The sequence below is a fragment of the Vigna unguiculata genome, chromosome 6, assembly GCF_004118075.2.
Source record: "Vigna unguiculata cultivar IT97K-499-35 chromosome 6, ASM411807v1, whole genome shotgun sequence".
Classification (NCBI taxonomy): domain Eukaryota; kingdom Viridiplantae; phylum Streptophyta; class Magnoliopsida; order Fabales; family Fabaceae; genus Vigna; species Vigna unguiculata.
The window spans coordinates 32,040,638-32,056,122 of NC_040284.1; the positions used below are offsets into that span (position 1 = coordinate 32,040,638).

Here is a 15,485-nt window from a genome sequence, read left to right on the forward strand (position 1 = left end):
TTTCTTTTAATGCTTTTTTTTTCTTAGTGTTGGTTCACTAACTAGTTTTTTTACTCAAATTATAAGGATAAAGTAAAAGCAATGGTGTTTGCGAGTGAAACTTAATACACGAAATGGAATTGAAAGAATTAAATGGATTGAGATTGTTTAATATACAAATTAAAATATCTAGGAATGGGTAGTTTTCAATGTAGATTAATTAAAAAATAAAAAGGAGACAGTATGTTTGTATCCTGAAACTGAGACAAATCGAATTTATAATTTATTAGTATTATAAATGAATCACAACCACTTCAAAATGGAATTAAAGGCTTGTCTGTATGCTTAAAATTAAATAAATCCTTGTCCCATGGTCAACAAAATACGATGATTCAACGTATTTTGAGAATCACGCATGTTTAAACTCAACCATATTTATCTCAACCATAAACTCATTCAATAATACACAACTGGATACTTTTATAATTTTTTTCTCCTAATCAACCTCTTTATTATTAAATTATCTTATCTATCTCTCATGGGTTCAATAATTATATTTTTTATCTAAGATGAGTTTTAAGGTATCTTTACGCTAATCATTCCATCCAAAATTTAATATAAAAAGAAAAAATGAGATTCATTTTTAAAGTGAATTCCACCTGAAAGATTTTTTTGGAGATTATATCATAACCGCACAGATATGGGTAGCATAATAATTTATCAATACACGCCACTTGCAATGTTAGCTTGAATTAAAATTTATTAAAATGGGAACCCTTTTCTTTTTTATTTTTCAAATTGCGATGTGTGTCCTCAAAAGACTGGTATTTGTGCCAACCACTTTTCCAATAATAACTATGAACTCGTGAGAAAAGAAAACTAACACATTTGGATTTGGTATATTAAAAACGATTCATAACAAAATTAATATTTTTCATTTGTCGTTTGGATATGCAGTATCAGATTTAATATTAATTTATGCACAAATATCAGATTTGTCGATATGATATTCGTTAATTTTGAAATTTTGAAATAAATTAAAAATAAGACAATTTCATAATATATAAATAAATATAAATCTTATTTTATAATAGATTGATTAGGTTTAAAATTTATTTTTTAATAATTAGTTTTTCAGAATCTAATTTGTCATTTTAAATTTTACTGAAGAATATTTCAAATTCCATCAACACTTTACATACAGTATTATATATACGAGAAATCATATTTAAAATTTTCTCTTGATATATATGTTTTGTATTTAATAAAAATAGATTACCAAAATTAAATTTTAAACTTGAGTGGCGGGCGCCCTTACTTATACTTAACGACTAGATAGCTCTCATTATGTTACGTACTTCTATTACAAAATTTGATTTTGCGAACTTCTCTATTAAATTACGTTAATGATTGAAGGAAAAATTTGAAGCATTTTCTAAATTTAAGGTTGTATATATTTTTGACAAAGACACCACTAATAGAACGTTTCTTACAGTTATTGTTGGGTGAGGGATGTGGAACTGAAGGTTCATATCACATCTATCACCTAATCATTGTTTCTCATCACATCCAATGATACAAAACTCATGTGAAATCTGCATTTTGAGTGTGGCCATTAATAAATTGACATGAAATCTCTGAAGATTAAGTTCAGAAAAAACTTCACATCATTACTTAAAATGGAACAACAGCAGCAGCTTAATTAACATATAATACCCTATCTTCCTATAATATTACAGAGTCAAAATACCAAGCATTCTCTCATAATATATATTTTCCACCCATACACATAATAATCAAAACCAACTCGAACAAGCACCTGCATAGATATGTATCTACTTTTCATTTATTTATATCATCTAAAATGATCATCAACGTCACCATATAGGTAACTATCCATGTAAAACATTTCACATTACCGTCCAATCACAAATCTATAACTTTCTTCATTTTTATGGAGATTATCTTCAAATTTATATTAAAATATGATTTGTGATCGATAAAGTAGTGTAAAATTGTTGTACACGTCACCATTAAACATAGTAGTAGAAGGCATAACAAGTGTTACCTACATATTATAGTGCTTAATTAACTGGCTTAGCAATAAGCGATGCATTTCTTTTTGCAGTCAATGGTACAGCCGCCGCCACCGCCGCCGCCGCCGTAGCCCTTGCCGGAGCGGCTGAAGGAGGAGAAGCACTTGGCTGGACACGTGACCTTCTTCTGGAAACAAGGGCCTCTTTCTTTGCACACAACGCTTGGTCTTACGATGCCACCTTTAGAGGACCCTCCATTCGGACCTCCGTACCCGGATCCGTACCCTCCTCCCACGATGCCGTTCCCAAACCCGTTTCCGAATCCGGGTATGCTGAAGCCCCCACCGGGGCCGAAGAACCCACCTGGACCAGCTGCACCACCAAGACCACCACCAGCACCGGCACCAGCACCACCTTGGTTGTTGTTGGTGTCTTTGGAGTGCTTCACTTGATTAGGGTTGGATGCGGGTCGGGTTGCGACGGAGGGTGATGCTATGAGGAGAAGGGTGAAGAAGAAGAGAAAGGTGATTGTGGGGTTCATTTTTTGTGTGTGTGTGTGTGTGTTTTTGTTTTGGAGTTGAAATGAAATGAGATTTTTATGAAAGTTGAGTTTGTGATGATGATGATGAAGGTTGAGAAATTTATATATATAGAGATATGAATGAATGTGTGAGTGGAAGGAAAAAGCATTAATTGGGAGGGTGTGGAAGACAGATGGGGCGATTTATGATGTTGTATAGTAGGTTGTCTGCATTTATTATTATATTTACTTCCCACTCTCTCTTTCTGCCGTTTCCCACTTTACTCAACACTTCACAACACCACTATCATTCTTCTGCAATTTTACTCATATAGCTCCTACACATGGTCAACTTTTAAAAAAAGGTGTAGTATTTAGCGAAATTACATGCATAAGAAATAGGGTATCTTCACTCTCTAAAATCTAATTCTAATCTTAGAAGATGTGCACATGCAAACATATCATTGTTCATTTTTCGATCGCAGACAATGAAACACTCAACAGGGAAAGTTAAGTACGTTACCGCACCACAGAAGTAGTGGTTAGCTTCATATACTATATATTGCACAAGTGTTTGTTTTTTTGGTTTAAGCTTTTTTACTTTCTTTGTTTAATTAGGCTGAAACTACAGTTTGAGAAATTTCACAACTGCCAAGTGGTCCGTTAGAAGGTTATTTTATGGGATGAAATTTGAAGAGTATGGTATCACATAAATTTATTACTTCTTTTCAAGCCCTGTACAAGTGTGGTTTCACTATCAGCTTTCTGATACACTGCTTGTTTATATATAATACGTTTCCGTGCGTGTTGTGTTCTAAGTCTCGTGAATTCTTAAATCGTAAACTTATCTAAACTGTTTCAAGTTACAAGACTGGTCCAAAAATAAATAAATGCCAACCAAAAATTTATATTTAGGAAAATATTGGATCTAATTAACAATAGTTGGAGTGAGTAATATATAGATTTTTACCGTTGAAAACTAATTAATGTGACCGACAGGTTAGAAAAGAAAGTACATGGTCACCAATATTTGAATTAAAGTTAAGTATTACCAGAAATCCTCGATTATACATCGCAACAACCCGTTTAATTTAATGTGCTTATGGCATAATACATACATACATTTCATGGCTTGCTTTGGAATCCATCTTAATAATTCATTCATATTGATAGCTAAGTGTCGTAATTACTTAAGGCTTTTGCCTCCTATTTCGTGGACACTTGCATTTTGTGCTTAAAAACTTCAAACTTCCATATTGCTTTCCTCTTCCAAGGATGCAACATCTATATCAACGAAAAAATATTTACCCTCTATAAGCCTTTATATATAATGAGTTGCGAATTTCATACTTCATTTTATAAGTCAATTTTATACGATTGAATTAAACTTAAAGTTTTTGTTCTACACGTTAATCTCTATCGTATATTTTTTAAACAAAAGGTTAGGTTTACAGAGGGATTTTATTGAAGAGAACAAATACCAATGAGACCTGAGTTTAACAACATAAGATATTGACACTATTCTCAATCCAAAACCTTAAGACAATGGGTGTATGGATCTTTATTAGTGTTCTACTTTCTCATTTTAACTAATATGGGACTTAGATTCACATCTGGATTCTTAATAAAAAATAATCCAAAAAAATTAAAAGAAATACTCATGACAGATCTTTTTCATTGGGACCCCAGTGGGCAGTCACAGAAGAATGCATGCACGTTCAAAAGAATATTAACTACACATATTTTAAAAGGTTTTGGAGTGAGTTTCTCCTTTCGTTCTAGCCATGGCAGGAGTACAAGTTTGATTCTTCATTTCATAGTCGCAAACTATATATGATTATTATTTTTTGGTCCATCCTTTTGAAGACATTCAGTTATGGGACAGTTGCTATCCACATACTTTATATATAATCCATTCGCAGTGTCATACTTCTAATTAAAACCATCATTTTATTTACGACTTCACTTCAAGACTAAAATTAAGTAACAAACTCTTGTTCAACTTTTGCACCGATTAGTTTAACTTTTTTCATTAATAGTATCTTTTTCACAAATTAAATACAGTAACTCTGTAATAGGTGTCATGCAAAAAGAGAAAAAAAAATAGTTCCTGTTAGGATCGAGTGATTATCACTTGGTCAAAAGTTATAACTTCTCCTTAACAATTGTCTTACATGAAATCTCACTTGGATTGTAATTTGGTTTCTGTCTCTGACCACTTGACCAAAAACTATAACTATTAGTCAGGACGCAACTCTTTTTACCTAAGAGTGTAATAGTTCAAATACCACAATTCGATTATAATTCGATCCACTTAATCTCTGCCACAGAACAATTGATGCCACATATAACAGTTCCTCTCAAGAAATGGGTGGTTGTCTCATCCATACACATGTGTATGATGGAACCAAGCACTTGCCACAATGTACGGTGTGATTGTTGAAATAAACTTGCCTTATCCCACTTAACAAGTTGAACATTATGGGGAGCCATATTCAACAAGGTCGGGCCTATCAAAGATTCTTTCATGACTTTAAACTGTGTTTTTCACCCAAAATTAAACATGTTCGGAGAATTATACTAAATTCTATATTTTTTTCTCAGTTCGGTTCTAGTAACATTATGTTAATTTATCCATGTGTTTTTCGCAGATCAAGACGAGGCTTCTTTCCCTTGTAAGCTCCAAACAGGTCAGAAATTGTGGTACCAAGATCAAATTCAATGCAATAAATGAAGTTTCTGACTTCTGAAACCCATTTGTGAAGAAGAAAAAGTCGTAAGAAACTGGTTTCATTAACTACACGTGTTCGTCTTACAAACATCTCAATGTGACCAATACGCGTTTCCTCTGCACCGTATCTGTCATCACTGCCAATAAATTAATACATGAAGCTGTGTTTGGATAATACTGACATATCTAACCAACCATATACTCGTTCTTGTTTCTTTAACACCGCTTGATAGAAGAAATTTGACGCAATCTTTAACTTTAAATAAAATATTAAGTTATTTCTTTTATATATTTTTCATATATTAATTTCATTTCATGTGAAATTTTTTACGATCACCATGTTTGCAATTCTCCCGTAAGGATTTAGACAAATAAGTTTTTAGTAGCATACGTTTTACCCCATTTCAGAATCATCATCCTCATCTTTTCAAAAACCCTTTTTTTACTAAGTTGTACTTACATCATCTTACGTTTTCTTTTTTTTCTGCAAAACTCGTTAAAATACTATGATACAACACTTTTATATAAGTTCAGTATCAATCATGGTCTGTTACTCTTTAAATTGCTTAATAGTCTCGGTCTTACTTTTTAAAATATATATTCACATTCTGTGAGTAATAATATATATGATAGTGAGAAAATAAGATCCTTCGCTATATGCTTGAACTTGAGTTGGATCCCACAATTCTGCATACGCATACTCGGAGACACATGCTAACCATTTCAGACGTTCCTTTTTAACTCTTTGTACTGCTTTGTTCAATCTTAGTTGACAAACTTATAAGATCAAACATACAAATCAACAAAGATTTTGCTTGAGCTCTGAAACATATCTTTATTCCATCAAGACATTCTTATTGTATTAAAATAAATTCTATCTTGATCTCTATAATCTCTTTAGAAAACTTTTTAGTTTCAAGCTTGGTAGTCATGTCTTCAAATCTTGTTCTTCTTGAGTTTTTTCCTCTTCTTGACTTTCTTCCTCTCTACCACATATGTTACAAATTGTTGACTTTTTTTAGTGAACATATTAGAAAGATCCATATGCAATCGAAGAAATTTGAATCCAATAAGTCATTATTAGTTAACCCATATAAGATATCTGATCTCCAACTCAAAATCTTAATAATTTTATAAGTTTTTCTCGTTGTATATTGTTCATCTCCATTTAGTATGAGACTTTCAATTCTATACTAATTTTTTTCATATAAAATGGGCTAAACACGAAGCTTTTACTGATGAAGTTTTAGATTCAAATTTTATCTAACTTATTAAAAGTCGATTTTATAAACACTAGCTTGAGCAATGTTATTTGTTTAAGTCAGAAGTAAATTTTGGTAATCACATATCAAAAATCATTTTTGATTCCAGGATTTCAACAACATCGTGTTGAAATCAATTTACTAATATTTTCTACTAAACAAAAATAATTTTGTTTAGAATCTATCCACGTCGATTCAAAATGAAGTTTACAAACATATACTCAAATTGACATCAGAGTACTATTCACATTGATGAGATGTGAAGTCGTACTAGAACGTGTACCTGTGGAAAGTGGAATGAAATTAACCGTAATATGCATTCTATTTCTGGTGAATAAGTTATGATTAATTTCTTTGGAACTGTCAAATGGCAGTTCCAAATATATGTATTCAAAATTAATGGAATCACCGAGTAGACCAGTTTAATGTTTTCATGTGCCCCTGCACTCTTGCTCGGGGACAAAGAGACATATAGCACCAAGATAAGTAAATCATCTCCAAAATTTATTTTCTGTGTGATATTTATAATGTCAAATAACATGGATGCTATCCAGAAGGTAAATGATTGTACAGAGTTAACACAGCATATAAGTCCACGAACCCCTCTCGAGAAGAATCATTTTAAGTAAATGGCATTCAGAATGATCAAATATTATGACAGTTTCGCGTTATTACAATGCCAAACAATAGAATTGTGAGCTAACAAGCTCGTAAGTTGTGTTAGCAATACATAAAAAATAACTGATGGTGAAGCATGGGGATTTGTAATTTATAATGTAGAACAGAAAAAGAAAAGATGGATCATTATTGACATTATTTTCAGTGTATACGTATATAAGTTAATTGAAGCAGCCTCAGAGGCCAGAGGAGCCCCAGCTAGCATCAACTGCATCGATGATCTTTGCATGGAGTGTGGCTCCAGAACAAGCAACTATGCCACGATCAAGGCCTTCTAAATATATGCCTTTTGAGAAGTCTAGGGGAAGTCCTCCTGCATCTGTTACCATTCCACCAGCTTCTTGTATGATGATAACACCTGCAGCATGATCCCATATTTTCTCCTTGTAACCAGCCCTTGCAAACTTCATGAAAACCTCAGCATCCCCACGAGCTATTGCTGCATACTTTACCATGCTGTATACCCTCAACGGTTGTTTCCTGCACACATGATACAAAACAGATATCTTATGAGTTAGAAATCATTGTAATAAATTTATGTTATCTCTGTGCCTTCTTCTTGAAGATATTTTAAAATTTTCCTTTTCATAGAGATAACTGTTAATGCAACTGTTCTTTAAGTTAGGAATATGCAACTACTGCTCATCACAACTTCTTCTTTCCTTTCCTTCAAAGTTAATAAAGCCTACAATAACAGGAATCTTAAATTTTAATATGCATTCAGTACTGATTTCACAAGGATCCTTGAAAAATAACAAAAGAAGATAGAATAGTTCCATGCTAATATGTCTATATGCTGGGATAATAACAATAGTAATAAAAATCAGTTTTTTCTGATATTCAATTTAGTATTTTGAAGTTCTTAGATAACAGTTGGGAAATTGGACGTGTCTCCCTTTATATACAAGCTCTCTTGAAACAATTCATTCTTTCTGTAAATCTATTATGGTATACCAAGAGAGGAAGAGAAAAACAAATGCACCTGAGACCAATAGTGTGAGCCAGCCCTGCAGTAAAAGAATGGCTTGAATTGGCCTTCTCAACTGGTTCACAGAAGGTGGCAAGTGCAGGATTGTCAATAGGAGAGACAGAAACTTGTTTTGCATGGTTTGGCCACACAAACATCTTATTGACATGGAGCAGCGGTTGCATCCAAGCCTTCCCACTACCCCTTTTAGCATATAGTACACAACCTTTGTTCCAAGTTTCAGCAGTTGGAGGAGTCAACTTGGATATAATCCTATGATAGCGGTGATGATAACTTAACCATTCCTTCCTCATTGGGTAATTAGGACATCCAAGAACACCAAGCTTCACTTCTCCATCCTCTATGAGTGCTAGAGCTACAGCATATTGATCTCCACGTACAAAACCCAATGTGCCATCAACAGGATCCAGCACCCAAAATCTTCCGGTGGGACCCCCCGTTGAGCTACAGCGACCAATTATTTCAAGAACATCTGAAGTTGAAAGACCACATTTTGGCTCCTGAACTCCAAATCGAGGTGCTTCAGTTAGACATTGATTCACAGTTTCAACCACGGCTTCTAACAGTTCAGATGAATTAGCTTTGGACAGACTTTGAACATCTTCTTCAGCAACAATCGACACATTTTGACTCCCTAAACATTCTGACAACATCCAGCTCACAATTGCTTGAACACTCCAATCTGTTTAAATAGCAAAATAAGGGTACAATTGAAACATGATTGTTGGTATGAATGTATCAATCAAACTTGAAAAGTTATATTTACCAAAAGAATTCAACAAAATAAGCTTCAACCATCACTATACAAAAGTTACAGAGAAATATAATGAAAGACACACATGAATTGATTTAGATCTTTACTTTTATCATTGTGACTTATGATTAGACATACATCGGATCTTTACAGAGAGAAAAGAGAACATGTGATGTGATGAACTTTAAATGAAAATAATGAATTCGTGATTAATTAAATATATTTTATCCATTTGGACATGTGAAATGAACAAAGAGAAAGGTCTAACCAGTAAATTGAAAACTTGCCTCTGTTTTTCCAATAGAGAACAAATTATCAGTATTTGGCAAAACATGCACTCTTTCTAAGGCAGAATGCTGCTTCCAAAGTGTTTATTAGAAGATTTTCAAAAGTAACCAAACAAAGTGTTTATTGGAGCAAGATCTACAGCATCTATATGCTGGCTTAGTATATGGACCTTCCAAGAATGTTCTTGACGTCTAAAGGGATTGTAGAGGTATATTCTGTTAAAAACTTGAAACTGTCACATCCTCATCCTTTTTTGTATTCACTATTTTGTTCTAATAGAATTTTGTTAACAAAAGGAAAAAGAGTATGTTTTAGATAAGATGAAGGGGAGCAGTAAGCAACATAAGGAAAACCATATATCCCATGAATCTGAACTGATTCAACCAAAATTGAAGAAAAATAATATATTGATTAGTATCAGGTGTACAATACAGTTCAGTCAAAAAGTGGTTTGCTTGTAGAACAAGATGAGGTTACAGAAATCACCATGTAAATATTGCAGAATATAAACCAAAAGTGAATCATACGGCATTTGACCTGGAAATTACATCAATTATGGGAAAAATTGTGATCGTAAAAGATTATTGAACTAGGCTTATATCTCCTGGGAAAGATAAATCTATGGAAGCTCAACCAGCTGATAAAGCCAAGATATGAACTTGCACTCATTCCCCCGGTCTCCTTCATATTGGAAACCACTTTCTATAATAAAGAGTACTACTGAGGTTCTATTCTATCCAATCTTATATCCTTTTGTTAGCAATATTATATTTTATAGTTTGAAAGGCACCTTGTTTTCACCAACCATACTGTTTCCCTGCATTAGAAACGTGAATCTTTGAAACTCCATGAAGCCTCCAAATTCAAATGTCACTTTCCACACCAGTGACTTTGTCTTGACTTAAAATCAGTTTTGAAGATAAGTATTGATCTGGTTATGTCCTCGCGTATCAGACAACTGAGACAAGGTTTTTGCATTGCTCCCTTTTGGCGTTTAAGAACCAAAGAACAAGCCACTTGTCATAATTTGAATGGATTTGCACACAACTTGGCAAAGCCGCAATGTGAATTCTCCTCACAAATTAGCTATTCATCAGACATAAGCTATATTTCAAACATATATTTTTGACTAAAGTTAGTACCTTGCATTTACCTGCCCGCTAGTATGCTACTACTTTCTAAAACTACTAATATTTTAGTCTCTGTTTATTATTTTTTAATTCAAAACTATTGGTGATTTTCAATTTTCTTTAATTAATACTTCACAGACAAAAACACACATTTACATCTTATTTAATAAACTAATAACACTTACATTTCTTAAATGCTTCTTGATTCGTATAATAACCTTAGAAGTAGTAGTAATGGCTAACAAAACCATAATTACCTCAAAGTTAGTGCCAGATAGCATAGCATCCAATGCACAAAACCAGGTGGCAAAATGAGTTAAACCAAATATGCTTAGAAAACATCTTGATTTGGGAAAACAGGCATACATAAAAACTAGCCCCAGCAACAGTGAATTTAGATCATAAACAAAGAGGCATCAGAAGCAAAAGCTTTACCAAAATACTCAGTTGAATAAACAGCATTCACCTGCTACTGTAACCGGAGAATCATCATCCTTGGACTGCACCTGATTTTGATTGGAAATTATAGTGTCCTGCACTCTCTGGCAGAGGGAAGACGCCATCTGCACTGCTCTAACAGCCACCTCCAATTCCTCGGAATAATCCTCTGATAACTCGGCCAAAACATCCAACCTCTTCTGCTGCTCCTCCTCCATCACGGGAAATTTTGACACAAAACCAATGTGCTGCTTTGAGAGGTTGCAGGGCACTTTATAGTTGGACCATGAAACTGGTTGCTTCACTGCATGCTTGGTCTTGGTCACTGTGAAGACATCATCGTACCCCTTCCCCATACGTGGGATTTTTGTACCAAAGCTTGAAAAATATGAAGACATATCTATCGAGTGTCCAACAATTTCTCTTATCAACGTGAAATAACGATTTTTTTTTTTTATAATGTTGAAAGAGAGAAGCAAAAACAAAATTGGATATTTATTGGTATTTGAAAGGTAAATAGGAGCAGTGATGATAATGAATGAATGACCAACCCTATCAATGTCCAGATTTGACACTATTATGTTAGGGCTGCTTTTTGGTTTGATTTTTAGTTTTTTTTTGGTATCAAATTAAAGTGGTTTTGTTTGGATTGAACGATTGGCATCGAATTTAGATTTTAAATGCTCTTTTTTAATATTCGATACTGACTCCTTTGTTGTTTATTGGATAAAGAGGTAAAGATAGATTTGAATTGAGGTCTTTATCGTCCTAAAATTAATAAAACACCCTTCTCATTATATCAATAAATAAAATAAAACAGAATTGTATAGTGGCAGTAGTAACAACAATAAATATACTTTATCATTCAACTAAGCCTTAATAATGGAGTTTTCTAAAATGGCAAAACCTATTTGGTGATGTCAGCATCATGCACCATCCAATTATACTAAACTTTTTCAAAATCTTCAACTTTCTTTCAATAAAATGCTTTATACCTACGCACTTCTGAACATACCTTTTCCCCAACATGTGAAAACTCGATGAAAAAATTATTTCTTTTCAGCAACAGAAGTGTCAAAAAGTTGGGAAGAAAGCATTTAGACCACAATTTTGTTTTTCTTCCTTTTCACTTTTCATTATTGATAGAGCAGACAAGTTGACAATTAAGTACTTTCACATTTTTTATTTATTTTTTCTGCATAAACTTAAAGTGTTCCTTGGTTGAGAGTTAAAATTTATTTATCAGAAGTTTTCTGGTATATTTAACATATATGTTCTTTTGTTTATTAATAATTATTATCAGGATAAGCTCTATGGAAAATATAAAAAGTCTTAGATTGAAATTAAAACTAATAAAGGGTGAAATTTTGAATAAATCTAAGTTCAAATCTAATATAACGATTGAATTTTTAAATATTCACCTAAAAAAAGCTGAATGTCAATAAAATCTACAATTTATCATGTTAGCGTTATTACCACTACTATAATACAAATGACAACACAATAATATTTGAAAAAAAAAATAAAGAAAGGATAAAAAAATGTCATGTATACGATTTTTTCCCCATTTTTTCCTTTTAAATCTTAACATGATTTGAATTTATTATTATTGAAAAATATTAGAGCTGTCAAAATGGGTTGGAACCCGCGAGTCAACCCGGCTCATCACGGGTTCGGGCCGGATTGGGTTGAAATTGTTTTACAAATTTCAATATGGATTTATTTTTGACCCGGCTCATTTAGAACCTAGCTCATCTGGATTGAACCAGTGGTGAACCGGATTGGCTCACCAACCCGCAGATAAAAGGGTCACACAAGTGTTTTTATTTTTTTTTTATTAAGTTAGGCTTTACATTTTGTTTTGGTCATGTTAAGTTGTTTTTTTATCCAACACATAAATATTTTGTATTTTTTTATTTTAGTTTGTATTTAGATTGTATTAAAGTTTATTTAGATTTTAATTAGAATTATAATTTAGTTTTGACTGAAAAAAAAATAAAAAAATAATATTTTTTTAATTAAGTGAACCCGTGAGCCAACCTGTAGTGGGCCGAGCCGGGTTCGAATTTTTTTGGATCGCTACAAAGTGAGTCAGATTGGGTTGAGCCGAATTACCCATTTTGACAACTATAAAAAATATACTTTATAATGGTTTGGAGGGAAGTAGAACCGATGTTCTCATGCTTCAAGCTCATTACATTTGTTTCAATATGATTTTCACCGCTAATCTAAACACGTATTTAATGATAAAGTTTTGAATATTTAATCTCAAGTCTAAAATTCTTTGCTCTCTTTTTTAAGGAACGAAAAAGTGTAACAAATACATTTTAGATTATATAATTTAGAATATAAATATATTTTTAATTGTACAATTTGAAATGTATTTTTATATTATCAATTATATATTTCAAAATAAAATAATAATGTTTTATATTGTACATTTCAAAATTTAAAATTTACATTTTAGATTAGTCAATCTCGAATTCAATTTACAATTATGTGTGGAGGTTGAGAAAAAAACTCCTAATCGATTTAGTCAATTGGATAATAATTGAGAATATTTGAGAACAACAAACACCACTGAAAGACGAACAGAAAATAAATTAAGATGAAAAAGCATCCACATTAAAAGATTTTGGTCGGTCATAATCTTAGTGACATAGCCAAGCCAAATGTCCTAGTAATGTTTTTTTTTTTTTTTGTTCATTTTAATAACTGACCATATCCGATTACTATATAGTGATTTTCAGCAAATTTAAACAGACCCTAATGATGTTGGAGTGTGTGAAAGGAAGAAAACACAAATAAGCCACAATTCTAAGATTAGACCTCTCTCTCATTATGCTGCTAATGTTGAAAAAATATATCCATAATTTCAAGATTATAGTCATAACGTCACCTTGTTAGGTTAGAAAGATAATGATATTAAGTTTTTTTTTTTTTTTTACAATATGATGATAAAGTTCTTCTCATTTTTTTTTAAATAAACTATTATTCCATGACGTGGAGCATTTGGAAGCATGATCTCATCTATTTCTTTGCATGCAGATGCTACTCAATAATGATGTATTTATATACATGCGTGATGTATTTAAAAAGACCTACGAGTTGATGTATTATACAAGTTTAGGAGATGAGACAATATGTCCCTAGATTTTCTGGAAATTCGATTGTTGATGTTGTTTATATGTTGTGTTTCTATTTCATATTTTAAAAGTACAATAAAAAGAATAGTATAAAAAATCTAATAGAGAATCTGGATTTGAAACTTTCTTAAATTAATTATAATATTGTCTTTCCTTTTGTAATTAATGCTTATTTGTTATAGGCTTAAATATCTTTTTGTCCTCATTTTTGTAGTGTTTGTTGTGAATGGTCCTCATTTTCACATAATATTTAAAATGGTCCTCATTTTTACGGAATATTTAGAATGATCCTCATTTCCGTAATTCATGTTTTATTTGGTCCTTTTCTATAACGCTGTTTAAATCATTAACGGAGTATTGTACATGTTGTTTAAATCATTAACGGAGTATTGTACATGTGGCACGATCTGTATTAGGGTGTATTACGTGTATTATACAGGTAGCTTAATTAGATATTTGGGGATAAATAAGTGAGCTAGGGTTTTGGTAGGGAATGTTTGGACAGTTGGTGAGTTTTGACAATCTTGTTCCTCCATTCCCAATTGGTATTGCTGCAATCTTCTTCTTCCTGCAATCCCATTATGAATTTAACTTCTTCCAGACTTACATACCTATATAATGGGATTGCAAGAAGAAGAAGATTGCAGCAATATCAATTGGGAATGGAGGAACAAAATTGCCAAAACTCACCAACTGTCCAAACATTCTCTACCAAAACCCTAGCTCACTTATTTATCCTCAAATATCTAATTAAGCCATCTGTACAGTACACGTAACACACCCTAATACAAACCGTGCCACCTGTACAATGTTCCGTTAATGATTTAAACAGCGTTACAGAAAAGGACCAAATAAAACACGAATTATGAAAATGAAGATCATTCTAAACATTCGGTCAAAATGAGGACCGTTTTAAACATTCTGTGAAATGAGGATCATCCGCAACAAATACTACGAAAATGAGGACCAAAAAGATATTTAAACCTTTGTTTTATTAATCAAATGTAACATTTTTAGTTTTTTTTTTTTTCAAGCGCTAGAGGAATGGCTAGTCCACTGGTTGTTACAAAACTGTCCATGCTCATCTATGGTCAGGAAATGGCTGGGCTTCTTGTTTGGGCCTTGACCCATAAAAGAAAACTCTAGCCCATTTCTGTTTCGGAGATTTATCACTTGCGTCTCTTTTTCAAATTTTAAAATTTGGTATACGCAAAATATTTTTATTTATTAATTTAAAAGTAAAAAAAATAACTTTAATATTCAAAAGAAATTATATATTTACATGTTAAATTAAAATTTGCATACATAAAAGTTCTTTTTTTTTTTCATGGATTACGAAATGTCAGCAACGACTCTACTACTAAATATAAAATTCCCATAAAGCGCATTTTAATTCAGAGTAAAGTTTTCTGTGTTAAAAGTAAAGTAGAACGACATTGCCTTTGAGAAATTAAGCCACGAGTTAAAGAAAAAATACAACTTATCAAACTTTTACAGATATACTTATAATATCACAATGTTAAGCAAACATTTAT

General features: G+C 32.3%; 2 protein-coding genes across 2 annotated transcripts; both read right to left on the minus strand.

Moving 5' to 3' along the window:
* Positions 1-1,623: 1,623 nt before the first annotated feature.
* Positions 1,624-2,732, minus strand: LOC114186681 (glycine-rich protein 5). The gene has a single exon (XM_028074658.1). It carries the CDS (start codon positions 2,554-2,556, stop codon positions 2,077-2,079), a length of 480 nt encoding a protein of 159 aa, XP_027930459.1. The 5' UTR covers positions 2,557-2,732; the 3' UTR covers positions 1,624-2,076.
* Positions 2,733-7,118: 4,386 nt separating this feature from the next.
* Positions 7,119-11,348, minus strand: LOC114188796 (PAP-specific phosphatase HAL2-like). Its single transcript, XM_028077442.1, has 3 exons — positions 10,833-11,348; positions 8,189-8,876; positions 7,119-7,686 (listed from the first exon to the last, which is right to left on the minus strand). The coding sequence occupies exons 1-3, from the start codon at positions 11,200-11,202 to the stop codon at positions 7,383-7,385; spliced, it is 1,362 nt and encodes a 453-aa protein (XP_027933243.1). The 5' UTR covers positions 11,203-11,348; the 3' UTR covers positions 7,119-7,382.
* Positions 11,349-15,485: the final 4,137 nt, after the last annotated feature.